Genomic DNA, 27,794 nt, shown 5'->3' on the forward strand with positions numbered 1-27,794 from the left:
AGGATCTAGTACTGAAATATAAAGGATCTAGTACTGAAAATAAAGGATCTAGTACTGAAATATAAAGGCTCTACTACTGAAATAAAAGGATCTAATACTAGAAATATTAAAGGATCTAGTACTGATAAAAGATTAGACTGAAATATAAAGGCTCTTACTACTGAAATATAAAGGATCTAATACTGAAATATAAAGGATCTAGTACTGAATATAAAGGATCTAGTACTGAAACATAAAGGATCTAGTACTGAATAATAAAGGCTCTACTACTGAAATATAAAGGATCTAGTACTGAAACATAAAGGATCTGTACTAAATATAAGGCTCTACTACTGAAATATAAAGGATCTAATACTGAAATATAAAGGATCTAGTACTGAAATATAAAGGCTCTACTACTGAAATATAAAGGATCTAGTACTGAAATATAAAGGATCTAGTACTGAAATATAAAGGATCTAGTACTGAAACATAAAGGATCTAGTACTGAAATATAAAGGCTCTACTACTGAAAATAAAGGATCTAGTACTGAAATATAAAAGATCTAGTAACTGAAATATAAAGGCTCTACTACTGAAATAATAAACGCTCTAGTACTAAACAATAAAGGATCTAGTACTGAAATATAAAGCTCTACTACTGAAATATAAAGGATCTAATACTGAAATATAAGGATCTAGTACTAAATATAAAGGCTCTACTACTGAAATATAAAAGATCTAGTACTGAACATAAAAGGATCTAGTACTGAAATATAAAAGGCTCTACTACTGAAATATAAAGGATCTAATACTAAATATAAGGATCTAGTACTGAAATATAAAGGCTCTATACTGAAATATAAAGGATCTAGACTGAAAATAAAGATTAGTACTGAAATATAAAGGATCTAATACTAAATATAAACGCTCTAGTACTGAAATATAAAGGCTCTACTACTGAAATATAAAGGATCTAATACTGAAAAAAGGATCTAGTACTGAAATATAAAGGCTCTACTACTGAAATTATAAAGGATCTAGTACTGAAAATATAAAGGATCTAGTACTGAAATATAAAGGATCTAATACTGAAACATAAACGCTCTACTACTGAAATATAAAGGCTCTACTACTGAAATATAAAGGATCTAGTACTGAAATATAAACTCTACTACTGAAATATAAAGGAGTCTAATACTGAAATATAAAAGGATCTAGTACTGGAAATATAAAGGCTCTACTACTGAAATATAAAGATCAAGTACTGAAACATAAAGATCTAGTACTGAAATATAAAGCTCTACTACGAATATAAGCTCTGGACTACTGAAATATAAAGGACTATACTAAATATAAAGGATCAGTACTGAAATAAAAGGATCTAGTACTGAAATATAAAGCTCTACTACTGAAAATTAAAGGCTCTAGTACTGAATATAAAGGATCTAGTACTGAAATATAAAGCTCTACTACTGAAATATAAGGATCTAATACTGAAATATAAAGGATTAGTACTGAAATAAAGCTCTACTACTGAAATATAAAGATTAGACTGAAAATAAAGGATCTAGTACTGAAATATAAAGGATCTAGTACTGAAATATAATACGCCTCATAAGCTACTAAAATATAAAGCTCTACTACTGAAATATAAAGGAATCTAATACTTGAAATATAAAGGAATCTAGTCTGAAATAAAAAGGATCTAGTACTGAAACATAAAGGATCTAGTACTGAAATATAAAAGGCTCTACTACTGAAATATAAAGGATCTAGTACTGAAATATAAAGGATCTAGTACTGATTGATCTAGTAAATAAAGATTAGTACTGAAATATAAAGGTCTCTACTACTGAAATATAAAGGATCTAATACTGAAAAATAAAGATCTAGTACTGAAATATTAAAGGCTCTACTACTGAAATATAAAGGATCTACATACTGAAATATAAAGGTCTACGTACTGATAAGATCTATACGATATAAACGCTCTAGTACTGAAAATATAAGGATCTAGTACTGAAATATAAAGGATCTAGTACCTGAAATATAAAGGATCTAGTACTGAAATATAAAGGATCTAGTACTGAAATATAAAGGATCTAAATTCTACTGAAATAAACGCTCTTAGTACTGAAATATAAAGGATCTATATAAAGCTCTACTGACATATAACAGGATCTAGTACTGAAATATTAAAGGCTCTTCTACTGAAATATTAGACATACAAGTCGTATGAATATTAAAGATCTAATATGAAAAGAAAAGGGATCTAGTAACTGAAAATATAAGGCTCTACTACTGATATTAAAATCTAGTACTGAAATTAAAGGATCGTACTTGAAATAAAGGATAATACTGAAATATAAAGGATCTAGTACTGGAATATAAGGATCTAAGTACTGAAATATAACGCTCTAGTACTGAAATATAAAGGCAGATAATGACTAGTACTGAATATAAGGCTCTACTACTGAAATATAAGGATCTAGTTACTGAAATATAAAGGCCTTATACGAAATATAAAGGATCTAATGACTGAAATATAAAGGATTATACTGAAATATTAAAGCTCTTACTACTGAAATATAAGGAATCTGTTTCTGAAATAAAGATCTGTACTGAAAATATAAAGGATCATACTGAAATAAAGCTCTACTACTGAATATAAAGCGCTAATACTGAATATAAAGATTAGTATGAAATAAAGGCTCTACTACTGAATATAAGATCTAATACTGAATATAGGATCTATACTGAAATATAAAAGTCTATCTGAATATAAAGCTCTAGTACTGAAACATAAGAGGCTCTACTACTGAAATAATGGTCTAGTATTAAATAGAAAGGATCTGAGACTGAAACATAAAGGATTCTGAGTACCGAACAAAAGGGAACTCTTAGCCGGAACTACTCAAAGACATTCCCTTCCCTCTTCTCTCCTCTCAAGAAGATCCTCTGATTTCACATGCTATCACCAAAGGCAACAAGACCACTATTGTTGACTGTTCTCATGTGGGGTTTCTACCTCCACTATGTATAGTCCCCCTCTTCTTCCCCATTCATACATTGTTGACCTTGGCCTGTCCATTCTAATCACCAGTCTCTCTTCTTTAGTACAACCAATGATTAGATCTAAAACACACCTTTTTAGGTTGTTTTTCCTAGGGCTTTTTAGTCTTACAGTTTTTATTGTTATACTTTTGTTTTTAATTCTCTAGTTTGTTGGTAGTACATATAAATGTTTTTATTTTTTCTTCCCTTAAAGCACATTGCGTTGCATTCCATGTCTGAAATTGCTGCATAAATATAGCTTGATTTGTTTTGATTGATGATTGAAAATGTGATTATCAGGGCAAATTATTAATAGTATCAGCTTCCTTAAATCCAGTATATCCATATTGTTACGAGACACCTAGATAATAGAATGGAGGACAAATGGCAATAAAATGAACAAATAGTGTAGTCAGTAGTTTCTCACCTGTGTTCATATAGTGTAGTCAGTAGTTTCTAGCCTGGTCTAGCATGGTGTTCTATAGTGTAGCAGTAGTTTATAGTCTAGTGTTCATATAGTGTAGTCAGTATTTCTAGCCTGGTTCTAGCATGGTGTTTCATATAGTTAGTGCAGTAGTTTATAGTCTAGTTTCATATAGTTAGTCAGTAGTTTCTAGCCTGGTCTAGCATGGTGTTCATAAGTGTAGTCAGTAGTTTCTAGACCTGTTCTAGCATGGTGTTCTATTTATATGTAGTCAGTAGTGTTCTAGCCTAGTGTTCATAGTAGTGTAGTCAGTAGTTTATAGTCTGTGTTCTAGCATGGTGTTCAGATAGTGTAGTCTAGTAGTTTCGTAGCCTGGTTCTAGCATGGTGTTCATATAGTGTAGTCAGTAGTTTATAGTCTGATTCTAGCATGGTGTTCATATAGTGTAGTCAGTAGTTTCTAGCCTGGCGCCGGAGAAGAAGACAGATGTTTTACATGGCCCCAACCGATTGTGTTTTTTTTGTTCATTTATTTGCGTTGTTTGTAACTTATTTTTTGTGTTGCCGCTACCATCTCTTATGACAGAAAATAACTTCTGGACATCAGGACTGTAATTACTCACCACAGACTGGCAGAATCCTTTTTTCCCTTTAACGAGTCTGACCAGCCCGATGCGAACAATATACTGCTTTCTCAGGAACAGGCCCAGATCCCTGTGATTGCGTGATGAGGAGGTGGAGAAAAAGGGGCCAGGGGGCAGGCTGCCTTCTGAGAATTCGTTGGCGATCGAATAAACCCCCACTTCCTTCCATTCTGCTGGCAAACGTGCAATCTGGAGAATAAAATAGATGACCTACGCGGAAGATTAAACTACCAATGGGACATTCAAACTGTAATATCTTATTCTTCACGGAGTCGTGGCTGAACGACGACACTATCAACATGGTTATACGCTGCACCGGCAGGATAGAACAGCAGCGTCTGGTAAGACAAGGGACGGCGGACTATGTATTTTTGTAAATAACAGCTGGTGCACGATATCTTAAGAAGTCTCGAGCTATTGTTCGCCTGAGGTATAGTATCTCATGATACGCTGTAGACTACACTATACCTAGAAAGTTTTCATCTGTATTTTTCGTAGCTGTTTACATACCACCACAGTCAGAGGCTGGCACAAAGACAGCATTGAATGAGCTGTATTCCGCCATAAGCAAACAAGAAAACCCTCACCCAGGGCAGCGCTCCTAGTTAATGCAGGGAACCTTAAATCCGTTTTACCAAATTTTTATCAGCATGTTAAATGTGCAACCAGAGGGAAAAAAACTCTGGACCACCTTTACTCCACACACAGAGATGCATACAAAGCTCTCCATCACTGTTCTCCTGGTTCCAGCTTACAAGTAAAAATGAAAGCAGGAAGCACCAGTGACTAGATCAATAAAAAAGTGGTCTCCGGTGCTCATCGGATGTGGCAGGGCTTGCAAACCATTACAGACTACAAAGGGAAGCACAGCCGAGAGCTGCCCAGTGACACGAGCCTACCAGACGAGCTAAACTACTTCGATGCTCGCTTCGAGGCAAATTACACTGAAACATGCATGAGAGCACCAGCTGTTCCAGGAAGACTGTGTGATCACGCTCTCCGCAGCCGATGTGAGTAAGATCTTTAAACAGGTCAACATTCACAAGGCCGCAGGGACAGACGGATTACCAGGACGTGTACTGCGAGCATGCGCTGACCAACTGGCAAGTGTCTTTGTCAGAGCTTCTAGGAGTACTGGGTGGAGGAGTCAAACGCAGGTAGCAGGTTAGTTCAGGACGTGGATTTTTATTCCTGTCTACAGTAACAACGGTCATGCCCAACACAACGGGCGCATGAAAATCCCAGTCCAAACACACAGGACTAAACTGTCCGGAAATTAGCTTCCACTTAAATACCAACACCAAATAACAGAAAAACAAGCCCGCACAAAAGCCGGCGGGCCTACTGCCCTTAAATAGCCTACCCACAAAACTAAACTCAAAACAGGTGCACCCAATCAGCCCAAACTAACAGAAAGAAAAAGAAGGGAATCGATGGCAGCTAGTAGGCCGATGACGACGACCGCCGAGCGCCGCCCGAACAGGAAGAGGCACCATCTTCGGCGGGATTCGTGACAGTCTTCACTGACATTCCCTTTCTCTGTCCAAGTCTGTAATACTAACATGTTTTAAGCAGACCACCATAGTGCCTGTGCCCAAGAACACTAAGGTAACCTGCCTAAATGACTACCGACCCGTAGCACTCACATCTGTAGCCATAAAGTGATTTGAAAGGCTGGTCCTGGCTCACATCAACACCATTATCCCAGAACCCTAGACCCACTCCAAATTGCATACCGCCCCAACAGATCCACAGATGATGCAATCTCTATTGCACTCCACACTGCCTTTTCCCACCTGGGAAAAAGGAACACCTATTTGAGAATGCTATTCATTGACTACAGCTCAGCGTTCAACACCATAGTGCCCTCAAAGCTCATCAATAAGCTAAGGACCCTGGGACTAAACACCTCCCTCTGCATCTGGATCCTGATCTTCCTGACGGGCTGCCCCCAGGTGGTGAGGGTAGGTAACAACACATCCTCCACGCTGATCCTCAACACAGGGACCCCTCAGGGGTGCGTGCTCAGTTCCCTCCTGTGCTCCCTGTTCACTCATGACTGCACGGCCAAGCACGACTCCAACATCATCATTACGTTTGCCGATGACACAACAGTGGTAGGACTGATCACCGGCAACAACGAGACAGCCTATAGGGAGGAGATCAGAGACCTGGCCGTGTGGTGCCAGGACAACAACCTCTCCTTCATCATGAACAAGACAAAAGTGATGATTGTGGACTACAGGAAAAAGAGGACAGAGTACGCCACCCTTCTCATCAACGGGGCTGCAGTGGAGCAGGTTGAGAGCTTGAAGTTCCTTGGTGTCCACATCACTAACAAAATAACATGGTCCAAGCACACCAAGACAGTCGTGAAGAGGGCACAACAAAACCTATTCCCCCTCAGGAGACTGAAAAGATTTGGCATGGGTCCGCAGATCCTAAAAAAGTTCTACAGCTGCACCATCGAGAGCATCCTGACTGGTTGCATCACTGCCTGGTATGGCAACTGTTTGGCCTCCGACCGCAAGGCACTACAGAGGGTAGTGCGAACGGCCCAGTATATCCCTGGGGCCATGCTTTCTGCCATCCAGGACCTCTATACCAGGTGGTGTCATAGGAAGGCCCTATAAATTGTCAAAGACTCCAGCCACCCTAGTCATAGACTGTACTGGAGAGCCAAGTACTGCTGCTCTTTAATTACTTGTTACTTTAATTTCTTATTCTTATCCGTATTTGTAAACTGCGTTGAGGCTCGTAAGTTAATATTTCACTGTAAGGTCTACCTGTTGTATTCGGCGCATGTGACTAATAACATTTGATTTGATTTGATATAGTGTAGTCAGTAGTTTCTAGCCTGGTGTTCATTGTGGACATACTGGGTGTGAGTATTTCACTGTGTCAAATTCCTGTACATGAAAATGTATTTGGCAAAGGAAGGGGATTCTGATTCTGATTAAATAAGAACTTTGACGTCTACATACTGTAAATGAGACACCAAATGAATGAGGTACAAACCAAAAACAGTAAGTACAGTGCCAGTCAAAAGTTTGGACACATCTACTCATTCAAGAGTTTTTCTTTATTTTAACTTTTTTCTACATTGTAGAATAATAGTGAATACATCAAAACTATGAAATAACACATATGGAATCATGTAGTAACCAAAAAAGTGTTKAACAAATCAAAATGTATTTTATATTTGAGATTCTTCAAAATAACCACTCTTTTCCTTGATAACAGCTTTGCACACTCTTGACATTCTCTGAACCATCTTCACCTGGAATGCTTTTCCAACAGTCTTGAAGGAGTTCACACAAATGCTGAGCACTGGTTGACTGCTTTTCCTTCACTCTGCGGTCCAACTCATCCCAAACCATCTCAATTGGGTTGAGGTCAGGGGATTGTGGAGGCCAGGTTATTTGATGCAGCACTCCATCACTCTCCTTCTTGGTCAAATAGCCCTTACACAGCCTGGAAGTGTGTTGGGTCATTGTCCTGTTGGTGTATCGCTGCAGAATGCTGTGGTAGTCATGCTGGTTAAGTGTGCCTTGAATTCTAAATAAATCACTGACTGTGTCACCAGCAAAGCACCCCCACACCATCACACCTCCATGCTTCACAGTGGGAACCACACATGTGGAGATCATCCGTTCATCTACTCTGCGTCTCACAAAGACTGTTGGAACCAAAAATCTCAAATTGGGACTCATCAGACCAAAGGACAGATTTCCACCGGTCTAATGTCCATTGCTCATGTTTCTTGGCACAAGCAATATTTTCTTCTTATTGGTGTCCTTTGGTAGTGGTTTCATTGCAGCAATTCGAACATGAAGGCCTGATTCACGCAGTCTCCTCTGAACAYTTGATGTTGAGATGTGTCTGTTACTTTWACTCTGTAAAACATTTATTTGGGCTGAAATTTCTGAGACTGGTAACTGTAATGAACTTATGCTCTGCAGCAGAGGTAACTTTGGGTCTTCCTTTCCTGTTGGGGRCCRCWTSAGAGCCAGTTTCATCATAGCACTTGATGGTTTTTGTGACTGCATTTGAAGAAACTTTAAAAGTTCTTGAAATTTTCCGTATTGACTGACCTTCATGTCTTAACCGTTAAAGTAATGATGGACTGTCATTTCCCTTTGTTTATTTGAGCTGTTCTTGCCATAATATGGACTTGGTATTTTACCAAATAGGTATACTTCTGTATACCACCCCTTCCTTGTCACAACACAACTGATCAAACTGGCTCAAACGCATTAAGAAGGGAAGAAATTCCACAAATAAACTTTTAACAAGGCACACCTGTTAATTGAAATGCATTCCAGGTGACTACCTGGTGAAGCTGGTTGAGAGAATGCCAATGGTGTGCAAAGTTGTCATCAAGGCAAAGGGTGGCTATTTTGAAAATCTCAAATTTAAAATATATGTTGATTTGTTTAACAGTTTTTTGGTTACTACATGATACCATATGTGTTATTTCAGAGTTTTGATGTCTTCACTATTATTCTACAATGTAGAAAATAGTAAAAATAAAGAAAAACCCTTGAATGAGTAGGTGTGTCCAAACCTTTGACTGGTACTATATATTAGTCTGAAGCCCAGTAAAGATAAGGGCCCACGGACCAATATCATGTACCAATATGAATATCGTCATGCATATATATGATAAATCACACATTAAGTAATATTTTACAAATGTGTGATAGCGACCTGGGGCCGACCCTGGTCTAAATCACCGTGACACGGGGACATGGTAGGTATAAGCACATATCCCAGAGCCTATAAACTAAACAGGCAGTTATTGATTCTGCTCAGCCATCTTCCTTCACCCCGAGTCCCGGAGGTTAATTTTGCAATATTAATGGATCCTCTAGAATAGGGAGTATATCTGTGTCCCAAATTGCACTCTATCCCCTATATAGTGCACTACTTTCGACAATGGCTCTGGTCAAAAGTAGTGCACTATATAGGAAATAGGGTGCCATGTGGGAAGCACACAGGGAGTGTGTCTGGGCCTGGGCGGCTCCACTGGCCAACGCCGCAGCACTGGAGTGGTRAGCAGTTTATGATGGTGAGGCCAACAGGTCAATGGGGAATCAGGGGTCAAAAATGGCCATCCCAAAGGTCTCCAATGACCCCGGTCAATTGATTGCTTACACACCAGAAAGATTCCTCTCTGCATTAACTTCAAATTTAGCCCTGGACACTACAGGACCATTTGACCCACACCACCCTCTCTACCTCCCCTCTCTCTACACATCCGCTGGAAGACTGTGGTCTGACGTGACTGAACAGTAGATCATATGGTGTGGATATTTCAAAGAAAGGTATTTTATACTGAAATGTTGACTTATTTGATGAAAACAAGACAGTTGTTTTGTAATAKTAGCTTTAGTAAAATATCAGCATTTTGAAATACAGAAGTAGAAGATAAAACATTGTAATTTGATAAATGATGCTTTCCAGAAATGTACAGTCAGAAAGGTACAGTTTATTAGTTTGGTTTGAAACAAAAACAACGCAGAAAACCACAGATACACATGTAGGATATATCACAATTCTCAATAGCATAACTCTTGCAACATAAATAATAGCAAATTTACAGCACATAGAGTAAACCAACCAATATATATTTTCCCCCCCAAAAAGAGCATTGTCCAGCATTTATCCCAGCATTTATCCCAGCAATAGTCTTCTGTTAAAAAAAATGTCACATAAACATCGTTGGGATTGCATTTTAAAACCGGAAAATGGGACAACAGTAAATAATTTGTGATTACTAAAATTATTCAAGAAATGCACTTGGCTTATTGTAGTCTAGCTTATTTAAATAGTATTAGCATATTCAGGATTCATTTCTCAGATAAAAAGATTTGTCAGGCTCATGGAGCAGTTTTGTCAGAATATAAAAATGGTATTACATTGTAGTGACACAACAATCATACAAGAAAAATCACATCTGTTATTCAAGGAGTTTTAATCCCTCTCTTTAAAACCAAAAGATACTATCAGTCTCTCCCATGGMTTGGTTACATTGGTAGCACAACTCTAGCCTGTTCCCGCCAGTCCCAGCCAAAGTCACGAAGACCTGTCATCTGATAAAACATCAGGTTGAGTGGCCAGTACAGGGCCTGTCGATCCTCTGGAGACCCATGTCTATTCCCTATCCCATCCCATTTCCATCAGTCCCAGCCAAAGTCATGGCCTGTCATTTGGTAAAACTTCATATTAAATGGCCTATAGAACTCCCTGAGCCTGAGCAGCACCTCTGGAGAGATCTCTGGATGAGGCCTTCCCTTAGACTTCCCCAGACAGCGTGGCCTGCTGCTCCCCTCAGGCTTCTTCAGGCAGGGGAAACCCTTGGTCTGGTTGAAGTAGAAGTGTTTGTCTGTGACTAACCTCTTCAGCCCCAGGAAGTCCTGCACCCTGCCCATCTCCCCGGCCGGGTCCGTCACCAGCCGCTCCCCGCTGACGAAGAGGAACTTTGAGAGGGGGAAGTAGCGCAGCCAGTTCTCCAGGTGCTTGGCGTAGATCCCGATGCGCACGGCGCTCCAGGAGGTGTCGATGAGGCACATGGTTGAGTTCCGGAAGGTCAGGCTCTGGAAGGACGGAAGGCCGGGTTGTTTCGACAGTGTCTGAGTGTAGTCGGACACAGCCCGGGTCACAGGATCTCGGACCACCACAATCAGCTTGGTGTGACGACTCAGGGCGAAGAGACGGCGAGGAGCCTCCTTGGTGACGAAGTAGCTAGGTGTCTTCTCCATAGTGATCTGGCTTTCCAACGTCCGAGGCATCAGGTTTCTGAGAGGAGAGAGAGGAGAGGAGAGGAGAGGAGAGGAGAGGAGAGGAGAGGTTTGATTAGTGGTTCCCAAATATTTGGCAAACGGACCCACCAAAAGCTTCTTGGAAGTTCTTGTGACCCATGAAGTAAACATAAATCTTGTTTCTATGTACCCAGTCTCAATCCTATCCTCCTGCATGTGATGCAACAGACTTTCAGACCACTGGAACCTGGCTTGTGTGTCATAAACATGACCAGATCTGCGTCCCAATCTATATTACAAATTGTGACAACATATTTATATTCCTTGTGTTATTGGAGTGTTCTGATCATCTCTTTGATGCTCTGCAGCCTTGAGAGCTTCTGATTTAGCTTTGTAAGGAGTTGGTTAGGTCTGTGATTACATCAATATAAACACCTACATTAGACGCTGGCCTCGCTGAAATGCATGTCAGATGGAAAGTAAGTCAATGAGTGGTTGCTTAAGGCAAACCACAAGGCCATAATGACCAGTGAAAAGTAATTTCCTCAGGACTTCCTCCTCATTCACAAGGCTGTTGGTGGCTGGGCTGAGAGCTGGGCTGAGTGCGCTCTCCCCCAGGCTGCCTGGACAAATATACTACGCCATGTACTGTGCATTGTATACTACTGAAGCTGCAAGAAACTCCCCAACAGACTAGCAACAGTCTGATTCTGCTTTAGCCAACAAAGGAAAACTAGACTGACACCCAGGTTAGCAGTAAAGGCTCTGATTGTGAGATGAAGGACAGCTATTAGTCTCCAAAAATGTGTCCTTTCACAGCTGGAACCATATGCTGGAACACTATCTAAAGTGTATTACCAGAAGTTTCATTTTAAAATACAAAACAGGAATCCTTCCAACTTTCCTCAAAAAAGGATCCCTTCATTTAATTTAAAATGAGAGGATTCAAATCTCACGGCGGGTTTATGTTTTAAGCATGGAGGAATGTTCCAAGTCTTCAGAAAATCCCTCATTTAATTTCCACGGATGGTTCCCTCCTGTAGCGTAGCCATGTGGTAGAGACTGAGGGTGGGTCTCAAATGGCACCCTATTTGCTATGCAGTGCATTTGGGCTATGTTCAAAATGAATGCACTATATAGGGAATAGGGTGCCATTTGAGATACATCCTGAAGGCTGTCATTGACGTGGTTGTTCTCTGGTCTCTAACTGCAGGGCTCTGGCCTGAGCTGTGTGAGGAACAAACTCCTCTCTGATCCAAATCTGATGTCCCCCACCACAAATGTGCCATGGGGCTAATACTGAAAACATGACATATGTTTTTACAACAGATCACCTCTTTTTTCCCTACTACAGCCTCGATATGAGGGGATACGAGGATCAGGCATATAGAGAACACTCATACTACAGTAATACACCATGCAAAAAGAAGATTATGAATGTATTAGGCTTTTGGTATTCATCTCAATGTGATCTTCTGGTTCCATAAAGACATTTAAAAATTTAAAATAAACAAACAATAATGTAGAAAACATTTATTTGGCTCACCCCAACTAGGCCTGTAGCATGTTGATATTAATATTACAACATCAGAGGTCAACTAGTGACACAGAAAACATCAAAGAACAACATCTCCACTGGGATCCAGCTTTTCTACACATTCATCTCCACGGGCCTCTCTCTCCTGTCTTCCTCTTTGTTCTGAACGACTCCCACAGTGACCGATCAGTTACATAGGACAGTATTGTGCCACGTTTCTATACTTTATATAAAGGATATAAAGGAAGTGAAACTTTTCTTTACAACTACTACTACAACCCACTACAACTAAATAATTATATTTATTTCATTTGATGATTTTGCTCTTTGTTTTTTTTTACAGTGATCCTTTTGGCCTGCCATACAGACGTGCCAGTCTGTTTGTGTAGTGTGTATTCAGCAGTAAGTGGATGTTTAATTCTGGCCAATCAGGCTAATGGGATCCATGCTGGACCTGTCCCAGCTTCCATTGATATCATATTTACATTCTCGAACACTGGCCTGTAACCACAGAACTCTGTAGGACTCTCTGGCTATAACACAAACCCTAAAAGGAGGCCACACACTAGAGAGAGAGAGAGGGAGGGAGGGAGGGAGGGAGGGAGGGAGGGAAGGGAGGAGAGGGAGGGAGGGAGGGAGTGAGGGAGGGAGGGAGGGAGGGGGGGGGGGGAAACACATTAACCTGGTCAGCCTTATCTCGCAAGATTAAAGCGAGACTATGTACTAGAGTGTATACCACTTCAACTGTTGTGTTTGTTCTTTATCAGATGCTGTTGGTCTTTGTATGGTTTCCAAGGGCAGCCAGGTTAGCGGAGGCTAGCTAAGCGACTTGCTGTTTCTTTTGATCACACCTTAGCCTAGCGGTAGCGCTGTTAGCATCTGGAGCAGGAATGCCGTTGTGTGTTTATCTCAATAGACCTGCTGCTATCAGCAGCCTGCAGTACTCACCGTCTGGGTGGCCCTCAGCTCTATTAGGCCCTATTTTAAAAGACCTCAGGTTAATTTGCTACTGTTTACGACCGTATTGTAGTGACTGAACTATGTTACCAACCTGAGTGTCAATGTCATCTCAAAAACAAGGTGAAAAGATGATGAGCTACACACTAATTCTGGAAATATAATATTTACTTAATTGTTTTTTGTTCTAAGTAGGTGACCCCTCATGAAAAAAAGACTAGTGAATTACTACACAAAACCTATTTGTGCAGTAGTGATTATGTGGAGACTTGTAGGGATTGTGTGGTGAATGTGTTGTATATGCACTACTCAAGTAGAGTTTTGTAGTGTTCAGTAGGAAACACAGTAGTGTTTCCAGTAGTAATCAGGTAGAGATTTTTACAACTTGATGTTGGTAGTAAATAAGTAGTCACAACACTACTGCCAGACTACACCGTCATTTCACGACCACAGAAGAAGACAAAACGGGAAGTAGTTGGTTGTTGTTAGCTATCTACTGTTTTTGACAATCCAATGTAATCATCTTCCATCCTTTGTCATCCTGTCTTTCATGGCCTTTATGCTGACACCATCTGTAAGTTTAACTTTCCTTTATGTTTTATGAATACTTTCATGTCATTGTTTAGCCATTTATATAACCACATCAAAAAGATTGCTAGTCAAAATGGTCTTGTGTTTACTAGCCGTATTGAAATGTAGCTATGTAGCCTCTGTTTTCATCATGCGAGCTAATAAGTATGTGTGTTTGTATCAGTGGAGGCTCCTCAGGGGAGGACCATCTCCTCAGTGAATTTCAGAAACATGTAAATAGTGAAACGTTTAAAACGTTTTTAGATAAAACTCTACTAAATATATTAAAGTCACCAAATAGTTGATTTCATACACAATGTTTTGCAATGAAGGTCTACAGTAGCCTCAACATCACTCTGTAGGGTAGCACCATGGTGTAGCCGGATGACGGCTAGTTTCCATCCTCCTCTGGGTACAATGACTTCAATACAAAACGTATGAGGCTTATGGTTCTCACCCCCTTCCATAGACTTACACAGTAATTATGACAACTTCCGGAGGACATCCTCCAACCTATCAGAGCTCTTGCAGCATGAACTGACATGTTGTCCACCCAATCAGAGGATCAGAGAATGAATATAGTACTGAAAGCATAAGCTACAGCAAGCTAGCACTGCAATGCAGTGAAAGACAATAGTTGAACAGTTTTTAACAAATTACTTTTCTTCAAAAATTAAGGAGAAGCGACAGAGAGAGAGAGAGAGAGATGTAGTATTTTTTTCACTTTCTTAGCAAATGCAGCTAGCTAGTTTAGCCTACTCAAACAACCAGCTCAAACAGAGAGGGATACTGTGTTAGCTAACTGGCTATGGCTATCCAACACTGGAACTTTTGGTTTTATAAATGTATTGCCACCGGGACCCGCCAGTGTAACTGTTAAACTCCTTGGTGACTATACACTGTACTGCATGATTGTAGCGGGTTTACTCATGAGTTAGTTCTAGTAGCTATGTTGACCGATGTTATACAGTGGTCAAAAAAGTACCCAATTGTCATGCTTGAGTAAAAGTAAAGATACATTAATAGAAAATGACTGAAGTAAAAGTGAAAGTCACCCAGTAAAAAATACTACCTGAGTAAAAGTCTAAAAGTATTTGGCTTTAAATATACTTAAGTATCAAAAGTAAAAGTAAAAGTATAAATTATTTCAAATTCCTTATATTAAGCAAATCAGACGGCACCATTTTCTTGTTTTTTAAATTTATGTATAGCCAGGGGCACACTCCAACACTCAGACATAATTTACAAATTAAGCATTTGTGTTTAGTGAGTCCGCCAGATCAGAGGCAATAGCAATGACAAGGGATGTTCTCTTGATAAGTTCAAAATGTGACATGTACTTTTGGGTGTCAGGGAAAATGTATGGACTAAAAAGTACATGATTTTCTTCAGGAATGTAGTGAAGTAAAAGTAAAAGTTGTCAAAAATATAAATAGTAATGTAAAGTACAGTTACCCCAAAAAACTACTTAAGTAGTACTTTCAAGTATTTTTTACTTAAGCCTGGTCACAGACAGCTGACATGTTGTGGTCCCGTGTGGCTCAGTTGGTAGAGCATGGCGCTTGCAACGCCAGGGTTGTGGGTTCATTCCCCACGGGGGGACCAGGATGAATATGTATGAACTTTCCAATTTGTAAGTCGCTCTGGATAAGAGCGTCTGCTAAATGACTTAAATGTAAATGTGCACGGAAGTCCACAAGCGAAGAGATAAGGTGAGAGGAGGATAGCACGTAGATGCGAGAAGAAATTATACAACGATCAAAGGGATGCTGTATGTACAGTTGAAGTCAGAAGTTTACACACACTTAGGTTGGAGTCATTAAAACTCGTTTTTCAACCACTCCACAAATTTCTTGTTAATAAATTATAGTTTTGGCAAGTCGGTTAGGACATCTACTTTGTGCATGACACAAGTCATTTTTCCAACAATTGTTTACAGACAGATTATTTCACTTATAATTCACTGTATCACAATTCCAGTGGGTCAGAAGTTTACATACACTACGTTGACTGTGCCTTTAAACAGCTTGGAAAATTCCACAAAATGATGTGATGGCTTTAGAAGCTTCTGATAGGCTAATTGACATCATTTGAGTCAATTGGAGGTGTACCTGTGGATGTATTTCAAGGCCTACCTTCAAACTCAGTGACTCTTTCCTTGACATCAGGGGAAAATCAAAAGAAATCCGCCAAAAATTGTAGACCACTACAAGTCTGGTTCATCCTTGGGAGCAATTTCCAAACGCCTGAAAGTACCACGTTCATCTGTACAAACAATAGTACGCAAGTATAAACACCATGGGACCATGCAGCCGTCATACTGCTCAGGAAGGAGGCACGTTCTGTCTCCTAGAGATGAACGTACTTTGGTGCGAAAAGTGTAAATCAATCCCAGAACAACAGCAAAGGACCTTGTGAAGATGCTGGAGGATGCTGGAGGAAAAAAAGTATCTATAAAATGAGTCCTATATCGACATAACCTGAAAGGCTGCTCAGCAAGGAAGAAGCCACTGCTCCAAAACCGCCATAAAACAGCCAGACTATGGTTTGCAACTGCACATGGGGACAAAGATCGAACTTTTTGGAGAAATGTCAAATGGTCTGATGAAACAAAAATAGAACTGTTTGGCCATAACAACCATCGTTATGTTTGGAGGAAAAAGGGGGAGGCTTGCAAGCCGTATAACACCATCCCAACCGTGAAGCACGGGGGTGGCAGCATCATGTTGTGGGGGTGCTTTGCTGCAGGAGGGACTGGTGCACTTCATAAAATAGATAGCATAATGAGGAAGCCTCCAGTGGGCAGCTGGATGGAGGTGCTCTTATTCTCCATGGACTTTACAGTGTCCCAGAACTTTTTGGAGTTTGTGCTACAGGATGAAAAWTTCTGTTTGAAAAAGCTAGCCTTTGCTTTCCTGACTGTATATTGGTTTCTAACTTCCCTGAAAAGTTGCATATTGCGGGGGCTATTCGATGCTAATGCAGTACGCCACAGGATGTTTTTGTGCTGGTCAAGGGCAGTCAGGTCTGGAGTGAACAAAGGGCTATATCTGTTCTTTGTTCTAKATTTTTTTGAATGGGGCATGCTCATTTAAGATGGTGAGGAAAACACTTTTAAAGAACAACCAGGCATCCTCTACTGCCGGAATGAGGTCAATATCCTTCCAGGATACCCGGGCCAGGTCGATTAGAAAGGCTTGCTCGCTGAAGTGTTTTAGAGAGCGTTTGACAGTGARGAGGGGTGGTCGTTGGACCGCGGACCCATTACGGACGCAGGCAATGAGGCAGTGATCACTGAGATCCTGGTTGAAGACAGCAGAGGTGTATTTAGAGGGCAGGTTGGTCAGAATTATATCTATGAGTGTGCCCATGTTTACGGATTTAGGGTTGTACCTGGTAGGTTCCATGATAATTTGTGTGAGATTGAGGGCATCTAGCTTAGATTGTAGGACGGCCGGGGTGTTAAGCATATCCCAGTTTAGGTCACCTAACTGTACAAACTCTGAAGATAAATGGGGGGCAATTAATTCACATATGGTGTTCAGGGCACAGCTGGGGGCTCAGGGGGGTCTATAACATGTGGCAACAGTGAGAGATTTCTGGAAAGGTGGATTTTTAAAAGTAGAAGCTCGAACTGTTTGGGCACAGACCTGGATAGCATGACAGAACTCTGCAGGCTATCTCTACAGGAGATTGCAACTCCACCCCCTTTGGCAGTTCTATCGTGGTGGAAAATGTTGTAGTTGGGGATGGAAATTTCAGAATTTTTGGTGGCCTTCCTAAGCCAAGATTCATACATGGCTAGGACATCAGGGTTGATGGAGTGTGCTAAAAGCAGTGAAAAAACAAACTTAGTGAGGAGGCTCCTGATGTTAACATGCATGAAACCAYGGCTTTTACGGTTACAGAAGTAAACAAATGATAGCGCCTGGGGAATAGTAGTGGAACTGGGGGCTACAGGGATTCAAGGCATAATGTACAGACAAGGTAGGGTAGGATGTGAGTACAGTGGAGGTAAACCTATGCGTTGAGTGACGATGAGAGAGGTTTCATCTCTGGAGGCATCAGTTAACCTAGGTGAGGTCTCTGCATGTGTGTGGGGTGGGACGAAAGAGCTATCTAAGGCATTTTGAGTGGGACTGAGGGCTCTACAGTGAAATAAAACAATAAAATCTATCCAAGACAGCAGTAGACAAGGCATATTGACATTAGAGAGAGGCATATTGACATTGGAGAGAGGCATAAAGCAGTCACAGGTGTTGATCAGGAGAGCTAAGACAACAACGGGTAAATGGCGATGAGTGGGCAGAGTGGGTCAGTTAGGTACGTACAGGACCTGAGTTTGAGGCTGGGGCCGACAGATAAACAAAATGAAGTACCGTGTTATTGAAACAGTACAGGGGGCATCAGCTGTGTAGCCGAGTGATCATAGGGTCAAAAGAGCAGCAGTAGGTGAGTCAGGGTACTGTTCGGTAGTCACTACTACGCTAGGCGAGCAGGGGACACAGCGTTCAGAAAAGCTAGCGGGTTTGTCATTATGGGGTATTGTGTGTAGATTGATGAGGAACATTTTTWATTTAATCCATTTTAGAATAAGGTTGTAAATTAACAAAATGTGGAAAAAGTCAAGGGGCCTGAATACATTCCGAATGCACTGTAACTACAGTTAGAAACTTGAGGAAATATCATGTGAAATAGTATAGTAGGGACACAGTAGTGAGACAAGAAGATGTCAGTAGTGATTTTGAATATGCAAACAGTAGTAAATGTTTTCAATAGTAATCCAAAAGGTTTTATGTAGGGAATGAAAAAGGATCAGGAGCAATTCAGTAGTGCTCAGTAGTGACACAACACTACAGACACAGATGGCAGTAGTTATTCAATAAGGATTGAGTAGGCATACAGCAGTAATCTGTATGGGGGAATACTTTCTTACAATATATCGTGTTGTATCGTTTTGACCATATCACAATATTATTTTTGTGCTCGTTGGCTTTTGTGCTAGTTGGCTGAGCACCAAAACTCCAGTATTTTTCATTCATAGTTRTCCATCTTCTTTTTAAATAGGTAGCCAATTTGTTTTCAGCACTTTAATGACTGATCAAAACCCTCTGAGCAATAAATATTGAAAAAGGTTGGAAACAAGGTTCGAGTCCCAAGTGGAACGGGTCAAGTCCAAGTCGTGCTTTCTAAGAGCAAGTTGAGTCACACGTTTTTTAAAGTAAAAAAAATCTATACATGCAATGACTTGTTCAACTACTGTCACGCCCTGATCTGTTTCACTTGTCCTTGTGATTGTCTCCACCCCCTCCAGGTGTCACCCATCTTCCCCATTATCCCCTGTGTGTTTATACCTGTGTATATATGTGTTTGTCTGTTGCCAGTTCATCTTGTTTGTCAAGTCAACCAGCATTTTTCTCAGCTCCTGCTTTTCCCCAGTCACTCTTTTTCTCTCCCTCCTGGTTTATACCATCGCCTGTCCAGACTTTGAGCCTGCCTGCCTGACCACTCTGCCTGCCCATGACCCTGAGCCTGCCTGCTGTCCTGTACCCTTGCCCCACTATTCTGTATTATCGACCACTGCCTGCCTAGACSTGTCGTTTGCCTGCCCCTGTTGCTGTAATAAACAATGTTACTTCAACACAGTCTGCACTTGGGTCTTACCTGAAACGGTATAACTACAAATCTTTGTCTATTTATTGAGGCAACCAGACAGCCCTTTTCATTATTTTGTCTTCAACATATGTTGATTAGCCTATGACATTGTAAAATAGGGACCTTGTAGCAGTGTTAAGGGCATGAAAACAGCAGGTGTGTACATTTATTTACAGGTCTTGGTGATCCAATGGTGAAAGTGCCATATCATACAAAATAAACAAGTAAATTTACCAAATATACACTGGCAATAGCCCAAAATAAATTGCCTCTGCATCAGGCTTAACCTGTTCTATCTGAACAGATACAGGTAGAGGGCAAGACTGCACAGCCTATGTGATGTTCACCAATAGTGAAATATGTAGTGTTCACCAGTAGTGAAATATGTAGTGTTCACCAGTAGTGAAATATGTAGTATTCACCAGTAGTAAAAATGGTAGTATTCACCAGTAGTAAAATATATGTAGTGTTCACCAGTAGTGAAATATGTAGTGTTCACCAGTAGTGAAATATGTAGTATTCACCAGTAGTAAAATATGTAGTGTTCACCAGTCGTGAAATATGTAGTGTTCACACGTAGCTGAAATATGTAGTGTCACCAAGTAGTGAAATATGTAGTATTCACCAGTAGTGAAATATGTAGTATTCACTAGTAGTGAAATATGTAGTGTTTACCAGTAGTGAAATATGTAGTATTCACCTGTAGTGAAATATGTAGTGTTTACCAGTAGTGAAATATGTAGTGTTTACCTGTAGTGAAATATGTAGTGTTTCCTGTAGTGAAATAGTAGTGTTCACACATAGTGAAATATGTAGTGTTTACCAGTAGTGAAATATGTAGTGTTTACCAGTAGTGAAATATGTAGTGTTTACCAGTAGTGAAATATGTAGTGTTTACCTGTAGTGAAATATGTAGTGTTCTCCTGTAGTGAAATATGTAGTGTTCACACATAGTGAATATGTAGTGTTTCAGTAGTGAATATGTAGTGTTCTCCTGTAGTGAAATATGTAGTGTTCACACATAGTGAAATATGTAGTGTTTACCAGTAGTGAAATATGTAGTGTTCTCCTGTAGTGAAATATGTAGTGTTCACACATAGTGAAATATGAAGTATTCTCCTGTAGTGAAATATGTAGTGTTCACACATAGTGAAATATGTAGTGTTTACCAGTAGTGAAATATGTAGTATTCTCCTGTAGTGAAATATGTAGTGTTAACTAGTAGTGAAATATGTAGTATTCACCTGTAGTGAAATATGTAGTGTTTACCTGTAGTGAAATATGTAGTGTTCACACGTAGTGAAATATGTAGTGTTTACCAGTAGTGAAATATGTAGTATTCTCCTGTAGTGAAATATGTAGTGTTCACACATAGTGAAATATGTAGTGTTTACCAGTAGTGAAATATGTAGTATTCACCTGTAGTGAAATATGTAGTGTTAACTAGTAGTGAAACGTACCAATATATCACTCAATTACTACATAATAATCACTGCTGTTTTACTACACATCTCAATAGCAATCAAGTAGTAAAACCAGTAGTGTACATAAATCACTGCTGTTTTACTACACATCTCAATAGCAATCAAGTAGTAAACCAGTAGTGTACATAAATCACTGATGTTTTACTAACAACAATCTCAATAGCAATCAAGTAGTAAAACCAGTAGTGTACATAAATCACTGATGTTTTACTACACATCTCAATAGCAATCAAGTAGTAAAACCAGTAGTAATTCAGTACTACTTTTTCATGAGTGAAGCTCACTCGTAAAACACAACATCTGGGCATTAACGTGTGTGTGTGTATCAGTGTTGTACAGTATAAAGCTGGCCCCCTCAGGTACAGTAAACGCAGTGGCCATTATAACTGGTCCAATGGAGGGTTGATACAGTAAGAGCCCATGTGTGTAAACACAGGACAGGAGTGTTGATTTAAAAGGTGTGTGTGTGTGTGTGTGTGTGTGTGTGTGTGTGTGTGTGTGTGTGTGTGTGTGTGTGTATGTTCATCTTTGAGAGAGGCGGTTTTAAGGGTGTATTCAACCAATTCGCAGCGTTCAATACGTTGCATCATTAGTACCAATTTTCCGTCAGCACAAGATACAAACTGCAGCTTGAGAGTGTGGCTTCTTACATTGAACGGTATAACTACAATCTCTTTTGCATTAATATGTTAATTTGTATGGCAACCCGGACAAGACCTTCTTCATATTTAGTTAGTAGCAATCCGTTTAGTCTTTCGATATATCCATATTTTGTTTGATTATAGGCTACTCTATGACATTGGTAAATGGGACTTGTAGCGAACATAATGTGTAAGGTTAAATGTTTGAGTTATGGTATAATTGTAGTCTTTGTCAGGGTAAAGGATTATTGGTTTACTACAAAGGATTTGCATCCAAAGTGCTAGTGGAGAGGTGCTCTATAGCGAGCGTATTTATTCGGTAGAGATGCAACTCACGGAAAGTGTGCTGCGAATAGTTGTTGCCCAGATGGTCTAATATCAGGACAAAAAAGCGCAAGTAAAATTTTCCAAATAACTACACTGGTAGTACATATAGCCCAGAAGATTCCATAAGTGGCCTATCTGGCATCAGGCTTAGGTTAACTCGTTGTTGTAGTCTTGAGTCGTATGAAGCAGGAGTTACAGAGTCGAGGGCAAGACGCGGGGACGAGATATGAGTAATAACGTATTTAACTCAAAGAACAGACACCTATGGACACCAATAGTTTTGTGATCATCGCTAGCGCTTACAAAGACGGACCGAATTTACCAAAATAAAAAGGTCACTCATGGGAATAACATTGTTACTGTTTACGCAGTAGGTGGAAACTAATAGACTAGTGTGGTGCGCAAGACCAGTAAGGTGTTTGAATAATGATAAAGATTGATTGGAGTTGAAGTTTCGACAGACCAAGGTGAGTTGTAGTAATAACATGATATGTAGTTGTAACATATGGAAAATCTCAACACGGTGGTTCGGAGTAAATATGGGTAGTGTTCACGCTGGTGGCTAGAAAGCCGGTGACCAGATGCATTCATCGTTTGAAAATATGGGACTGACGTGCTTACGACAGCTGCCGCCGAAAAGGAGACGGCCGCAGTGTAGTGAATATGTAGTTTCTGTGCACATAGGGTGAAAGTCGATATTGTTAGTGAGCTACCTCACTAGGTAACGATGGACTATTGTAAGTAGTTATACTACAGGATAGAAAGTACTGCAGTTGTACACTGTACCTGAAATAATGTAGTGTTCCAGTCTTTGAGAAGAACGGTGAAACAACTGAATGAATATAGTAGGATACATTCTTGGTTATCAATCCTAGCAGAGTTCGCATGGAAATATGAGTTAGGGTGAATATAGATGCTCACTGTTTACGATAATCGTAAACAGAGGTAATTATACCTTGCTAAGCTGGTCGTTTTATTACATAGAGGTAAAGAGTTAGTAAGTAAAACTGTATGTTGGTGTATACTGGTAATTTTACATCTATGGTAAGAGTTCGTAATGGAAATGGAGATTGGAGATGGTCCCTTACAGCAAGTACGTAACCTGCACATGAAATACATGTTAGTGTTTTAAACTTCATCTGTAGTGAAATTGTAACAGTTTTGTGGGAGTGTCTGCAAGCTGGATGCAACTGGGCAGAACCAAAAACTGTAGCTGAAATATGTAGTGCAGTCACGGGACAAAGCAATGTGATTGGACAGATAGCATGTCAGAAACTCATTGGTTAGTGTTTCAGTAGTTGGAACATGGTTTAGGATGTTCGCGTATTGAGCCAGTAGCTAGAGAGGGACAGATATGATTATGTAGTGTCATTTAAATGCTGATGTGCTGAGACTTTGTCAAGATTGATTGTAGTGGTTTTGACCTTCGTTGTATGAAACACTAAAACTGTCATATGGTGCTCTCCCTATACAGTGAATACAAGAGTGTCGAGGTCGTTAGCTATACTATTTTATGGTTTAGATGATGTTATTCGGTTTACCAGCTCATGTTCGATAAATTGTTAGTGTCTTCGTGCGCTGTAAAGCGGAGGAGGATGAGAGGGCATGTAGTTAGATGGTTCACAACTAGTAGCAATAATTTGTGTATGTTATTGATGGGTTGTGGTGAAAATTTATTGTAGGTGATTGTCTCGCGCATACTTGGTAAGCTGGAACTTGATGTGTCGGTCTCTAGCATCGCACATGTAGCTACGGAAGATGGTTGTTAGGGTGTAGCTATACATCCTGGCTAGTGAAGGATTAGTTCTGTAAGGTTAAGTTATTCTACATAGTGAAGTATGTAGTCTCATAGGTTCTACCAGTCAGCCTTTCGAATATATGTAAGATCACTGTATAGGAGCTTCTTTTATTGTCTCGATTTGAGCATGTGATGTGTTGGTTAGGTTATGTAGTGATGATACTAGATAAAGGTACCCATGCGCCAGATGGTCTTTGTAGTGAAATTGAATTGTCAAGGTGCTGTGTTAGCGGTTGATGATTGAGACACTCTCTCCTTGGTAGATCTGTAGTGTCACGTCGCGGTATGTGGAAGACAACTTTATTGCTTAGTGGTTGCATGATCGTGGTGCAGAATGTGTTGTTGGGGACATATTTCTTCTTCTCTGCACATGGATCTGTGACATATGTTGGGTGGTGCTAGGCAATAGGCTTATCATTTTAGGTGTTACTGAGGTAGACTGACAAGGGATGTTGAAGACACTTCTCCTGAAGACTGCCAGGTGGTAGGGATTTCGCTGTGGGTACATTCGCTAAATGATGGTTAGGTCGTGTGACTAAGAGGTAGTGGGTAGACGTGGACGAACAATTTATATTTCACTTCATCTGAGACTGTTACTACATTGCCTAGAGAGTTGATGTTTTGTAGTCTACTTTACTCCATAAGAGACTGCCCCTAGGTGTGCTCAGAGATTAGCACTATCTCAACTGGTGAGATAGAAATGACCAGTGTAGGTAGGATGTGGAGAATCTATACTCTGTTGTATGTACTCTGCACAGGCGTTGACGACACTTCTCCTTGAAGAACTTAGGACGCAAATAGGGCAATGTTTAGATTATAGACCATTGTCACGGTCTCAGAAAGAATAACTTTCTAAGTGGACTTGCGCTCTCTCTCATAGACACGCTAAGAAAATGGAACGAATTCAGAGTTGCTGTAATGATCGAGAGATAAGTGTGCTGATATATGAGTAGGTATTGGCTGAACTCACAGAATCCTCATAACACAGGCAGTTTCTCGATTAGGCATAAAACAGTATGAGTGATTATACTATACATGTTGTTTAAGATAATTTGCTTTGTATTTTATCGTCGTTATATTTTCATTGAGGCAAAGGCTCCACTTCGGTACAATAGATCAATTACTTCTGAGGGATTATACTGGCTGCGTGTGTTGGGTGTATTGATTGTTGTTAACAAGGTTTTTATTATTTTCACAAGTAAATTACTCCATAACTTGGCCAAACGCATACGCAATAACAGAGTTTGAGGCTTTATCCGCGAGGGATGTTCGGAGATCTGTTGTCTGACTTGGTGTTTCTCATGATTGTGTGCGCGATTGTCTGTTACAATATACTTCAGTAGCAGGGGGTTACAAAGATAAGTCGAAATAGAGATTGGATAGCTTAGATCTACGTGTATGGATAGTAGTTGGAATTTGATTAAAATACGTGTTTAGTGTTTGTGATGGGTGGATTGGATGTTTGATTGGTCGATTGGTAGATAGCTTGTCAGATAGGAGGATTAAAAGTTTAATAAATTGATGTAGTTTGGCTGGTGTTTGGTCCGGTGTTGTGTGTGTTGTGTAGTGGTGTGTGGTTTGTGGGTTGTATGGTTCGATGTGGGTGGTTTTGAGTGTGCAATGTGATGCTGCGTTCTGAGAGTTGGATGGATGTTGGTTTGCTCGTGTGAGTTGTTGTTGTTTGGTGGTGGGTTAGCTGAGAGTTTGTTAAATTTGTTTGTGACACTGCTAGAGTGTGTGAGTGTGGATATTTGGAGAGGTTGGTCATGGAGGTAGAGTTTGTAGTAGGTTGCGATTGGGTAACTCGTTTGGGAGGGGATTCCCTGCTGGGGTCTTGGTTTAGGGAATGTTTTCCTGCGGCTAAAGATGCCTGGGCTAGGGTGATTGGTTTATAAGCGTTCAACAGCTGCTGTCTGTCAAGATGCTCTTTTCTTGTCAAAAGTTGGCTTCTCGTATTGACCGATGACTGCTTTGTTAGCAATCTCTGAATCTACATACGTTAATTCCTCTTGATTTCTACTTCTTTCTCCTCCTCCAGTTAAGTGATCCTTTCTTCTCATTTTATTGCTCTTCTTCTCGCGTACGCTAGTGCCTAGATGCATATATATTTCGAATGTCTTCAAAATTGTCAATTTCGAGAGAGAGGGCTTTTGTATTAGCGATGGTGGTACTCACTGTTGGTGTAATTGTGGCAAGATAGTGTGGCTTAAACGCTGCACGCTGGCAGAATTGTATATGAACTTGGCGTAGAGGTTGGGAAATAAACGCAATAGACAAATATTAAGCTCACGGGCTAGATAACGTATTACACATACGGAGAGGTTTTAGTAAAGCTTAAAGAACAAGTATCTAAATGTTACTCTTATCATTCCTGGATATATACTTAGTGTGTACCTCCAATATTTAGCTTATGCTTGTGATGAAGTAACAATCGTACAATGCATGTTAGAGAGCGAACGCAGAGAGCAAGGTTGAGAGAACAGACGAATAGAAGCGCGATGAAGAAATGTAAGAGTGGGTATGAGTGAGTTGATAGCAGAGCACACAATAGACGTATAGCTCATACTTGTTCTTTCATCGATGTTGGGCCGCTTTTCTTGTTGGCAACAGGGTCAAACAATCAAGCACCAACAGGTTACTTCCACAAAAGCTGTAAAACAATGATTTGCTCGCGGAGGATGGCACACAAGGCAATAAAAGGGCCATTTCTAGTGTGGGAGATTCCTACTTTCTCATCAAAGCGGCCGTAGACATATTTAAAGTTTCGAGAAGTCTTATTTGTCAAAATTGGATTGATAGAAAAATTTGTTTTTCAATTTTTTGTGGAATATTCCATATTTAGCTGGATAGATTTCAATTGGCCTGAGCGAAAATACTGATTAAGAATTGTCTTCGATATACTAAAGAGGCCGCATTGACCCTTATAATATGGGTATTGTACCTTCTTTTGGGTCGGAGGTTAGAAGTTTTGCAGCTAGCTTTCCCCACCGTCCATTTTGGTTGGGGCAGCGTAGAATGGTTTTGGCTTGCAGGGTCTGGGTGTCCTAGGATAGTGCCTCTGATATCTTGTCCTCTTTCTTTTGGAGAGCCATGTCTGCTACGGCGGGCCTTTCTCAATAGCAAGGCTTGCTCACTGAGTCTGTACATAGTCAAAGCTTTCCTTAGTTTTGGGTCAGTCACAGTGGTCAGGTAGTGCCACTGTGTACTCTCTGTTTAGGGGCAATAGCATTCTAATTTGCTCTGTTTTTTTGTTACTTCTTTCGCAATGGTGTCAAGTAAGTTCATCTTTTTGGGTTTTTCTCATGATTTGGTTTGAGGTCTAATTGTGCTGCATTGTTCCTGGTGGCCTTGTGGGGTGGTGTTTTGTTGTGTTGTGAAAGAGCCCTAGGACCAGCTTGCTTAGGGGATCTTCTCCATAGTTTCATCTCTCGTAGGTGATGGCTTTGGTTTGGAAGGTTTGGAATCGCTTCCTGTTAGGTGGTTGTAGAATTTAACGGCTCATTTTCTGGATTTTTGATAAGTTAGTGTGGGTATCGGCTAATTCTGCTCTGCTGCATTATTTGGTGTTCTAAAAACGTTGTCACGGAGGATATTTTTGCAGAACTTCTGCATGCAGAGTTCTCAATTTGTGTTTGTCCCATTTTGGTGAAATCTTGGTTTGGTGAGCGCGACCCAGACCTCACAACCATAAAGGGCAGATGGGCTCTATGACGATTACAAGTATTTTTAGCCAGATCCTAGATGGTTACTGGTTGAACATTTACTGTTTCCTCTTTTTTGATGGGAATAGGAAGGCCCTTCTTGCCTTGTCTCTTCACGATTCGTCTTACAGCTTTGCTGGAAGTTTACCTGGTCTGATGTTTAGGCCGAGGTATGCTATAGTTTTTTTGTGTGCTCTCTCTTCCTCTCGTCTCTCTCGTTCTCCTCTCTCTTTCTCTCTCTCTCTCTTCTCTCTCTC

General features: G+C 40.3%; 1 protein-coding gene across 1 annotated transcript in view; it reads right to left on the minus strand.

Annotated features, from left to right (window-relative positions):
• Positions 1 to 9,574: 9,574 nt before the first annotated feature.
• Positions 9,575 to 27,794, minus strand: part of LOC111978808 (heparan sulfate glucosamine 3-O-sulfotransferase 6) — a 37,879-nt gene continuing 19,659 nt past the window's right edge. Inside the window, exon 2 of the mRNA XM_024009059.2 lies at positions 9,575 to 10,904. Within this exon, the coding sequence (XP_023864827.1) occupies positions 10,286 to 10,904 (619 nt within the window). The 3' untranslated portion in view covers positions 9,575 to 10,285. The remainder of the gene's footprint in view (positions 10,905 to 27,794) is intronic.

The sequence above is a fragment of the Salvelinus sp. IW2-2015 genome, linkage group LG18, assembly GCF_002910315.2.
Source record: "Salvelinus sp. IW2-2015 linkage group LG18, ASM291031v2, whole genome shotgun sequence".
Taxonomy (NCBI): Eukaryota; Metazoa; Chordata; class Actinopteri; order Salmoniformes; family Salmonidae; genus Salvelinus; species Salvelinus sp. IW2-2015.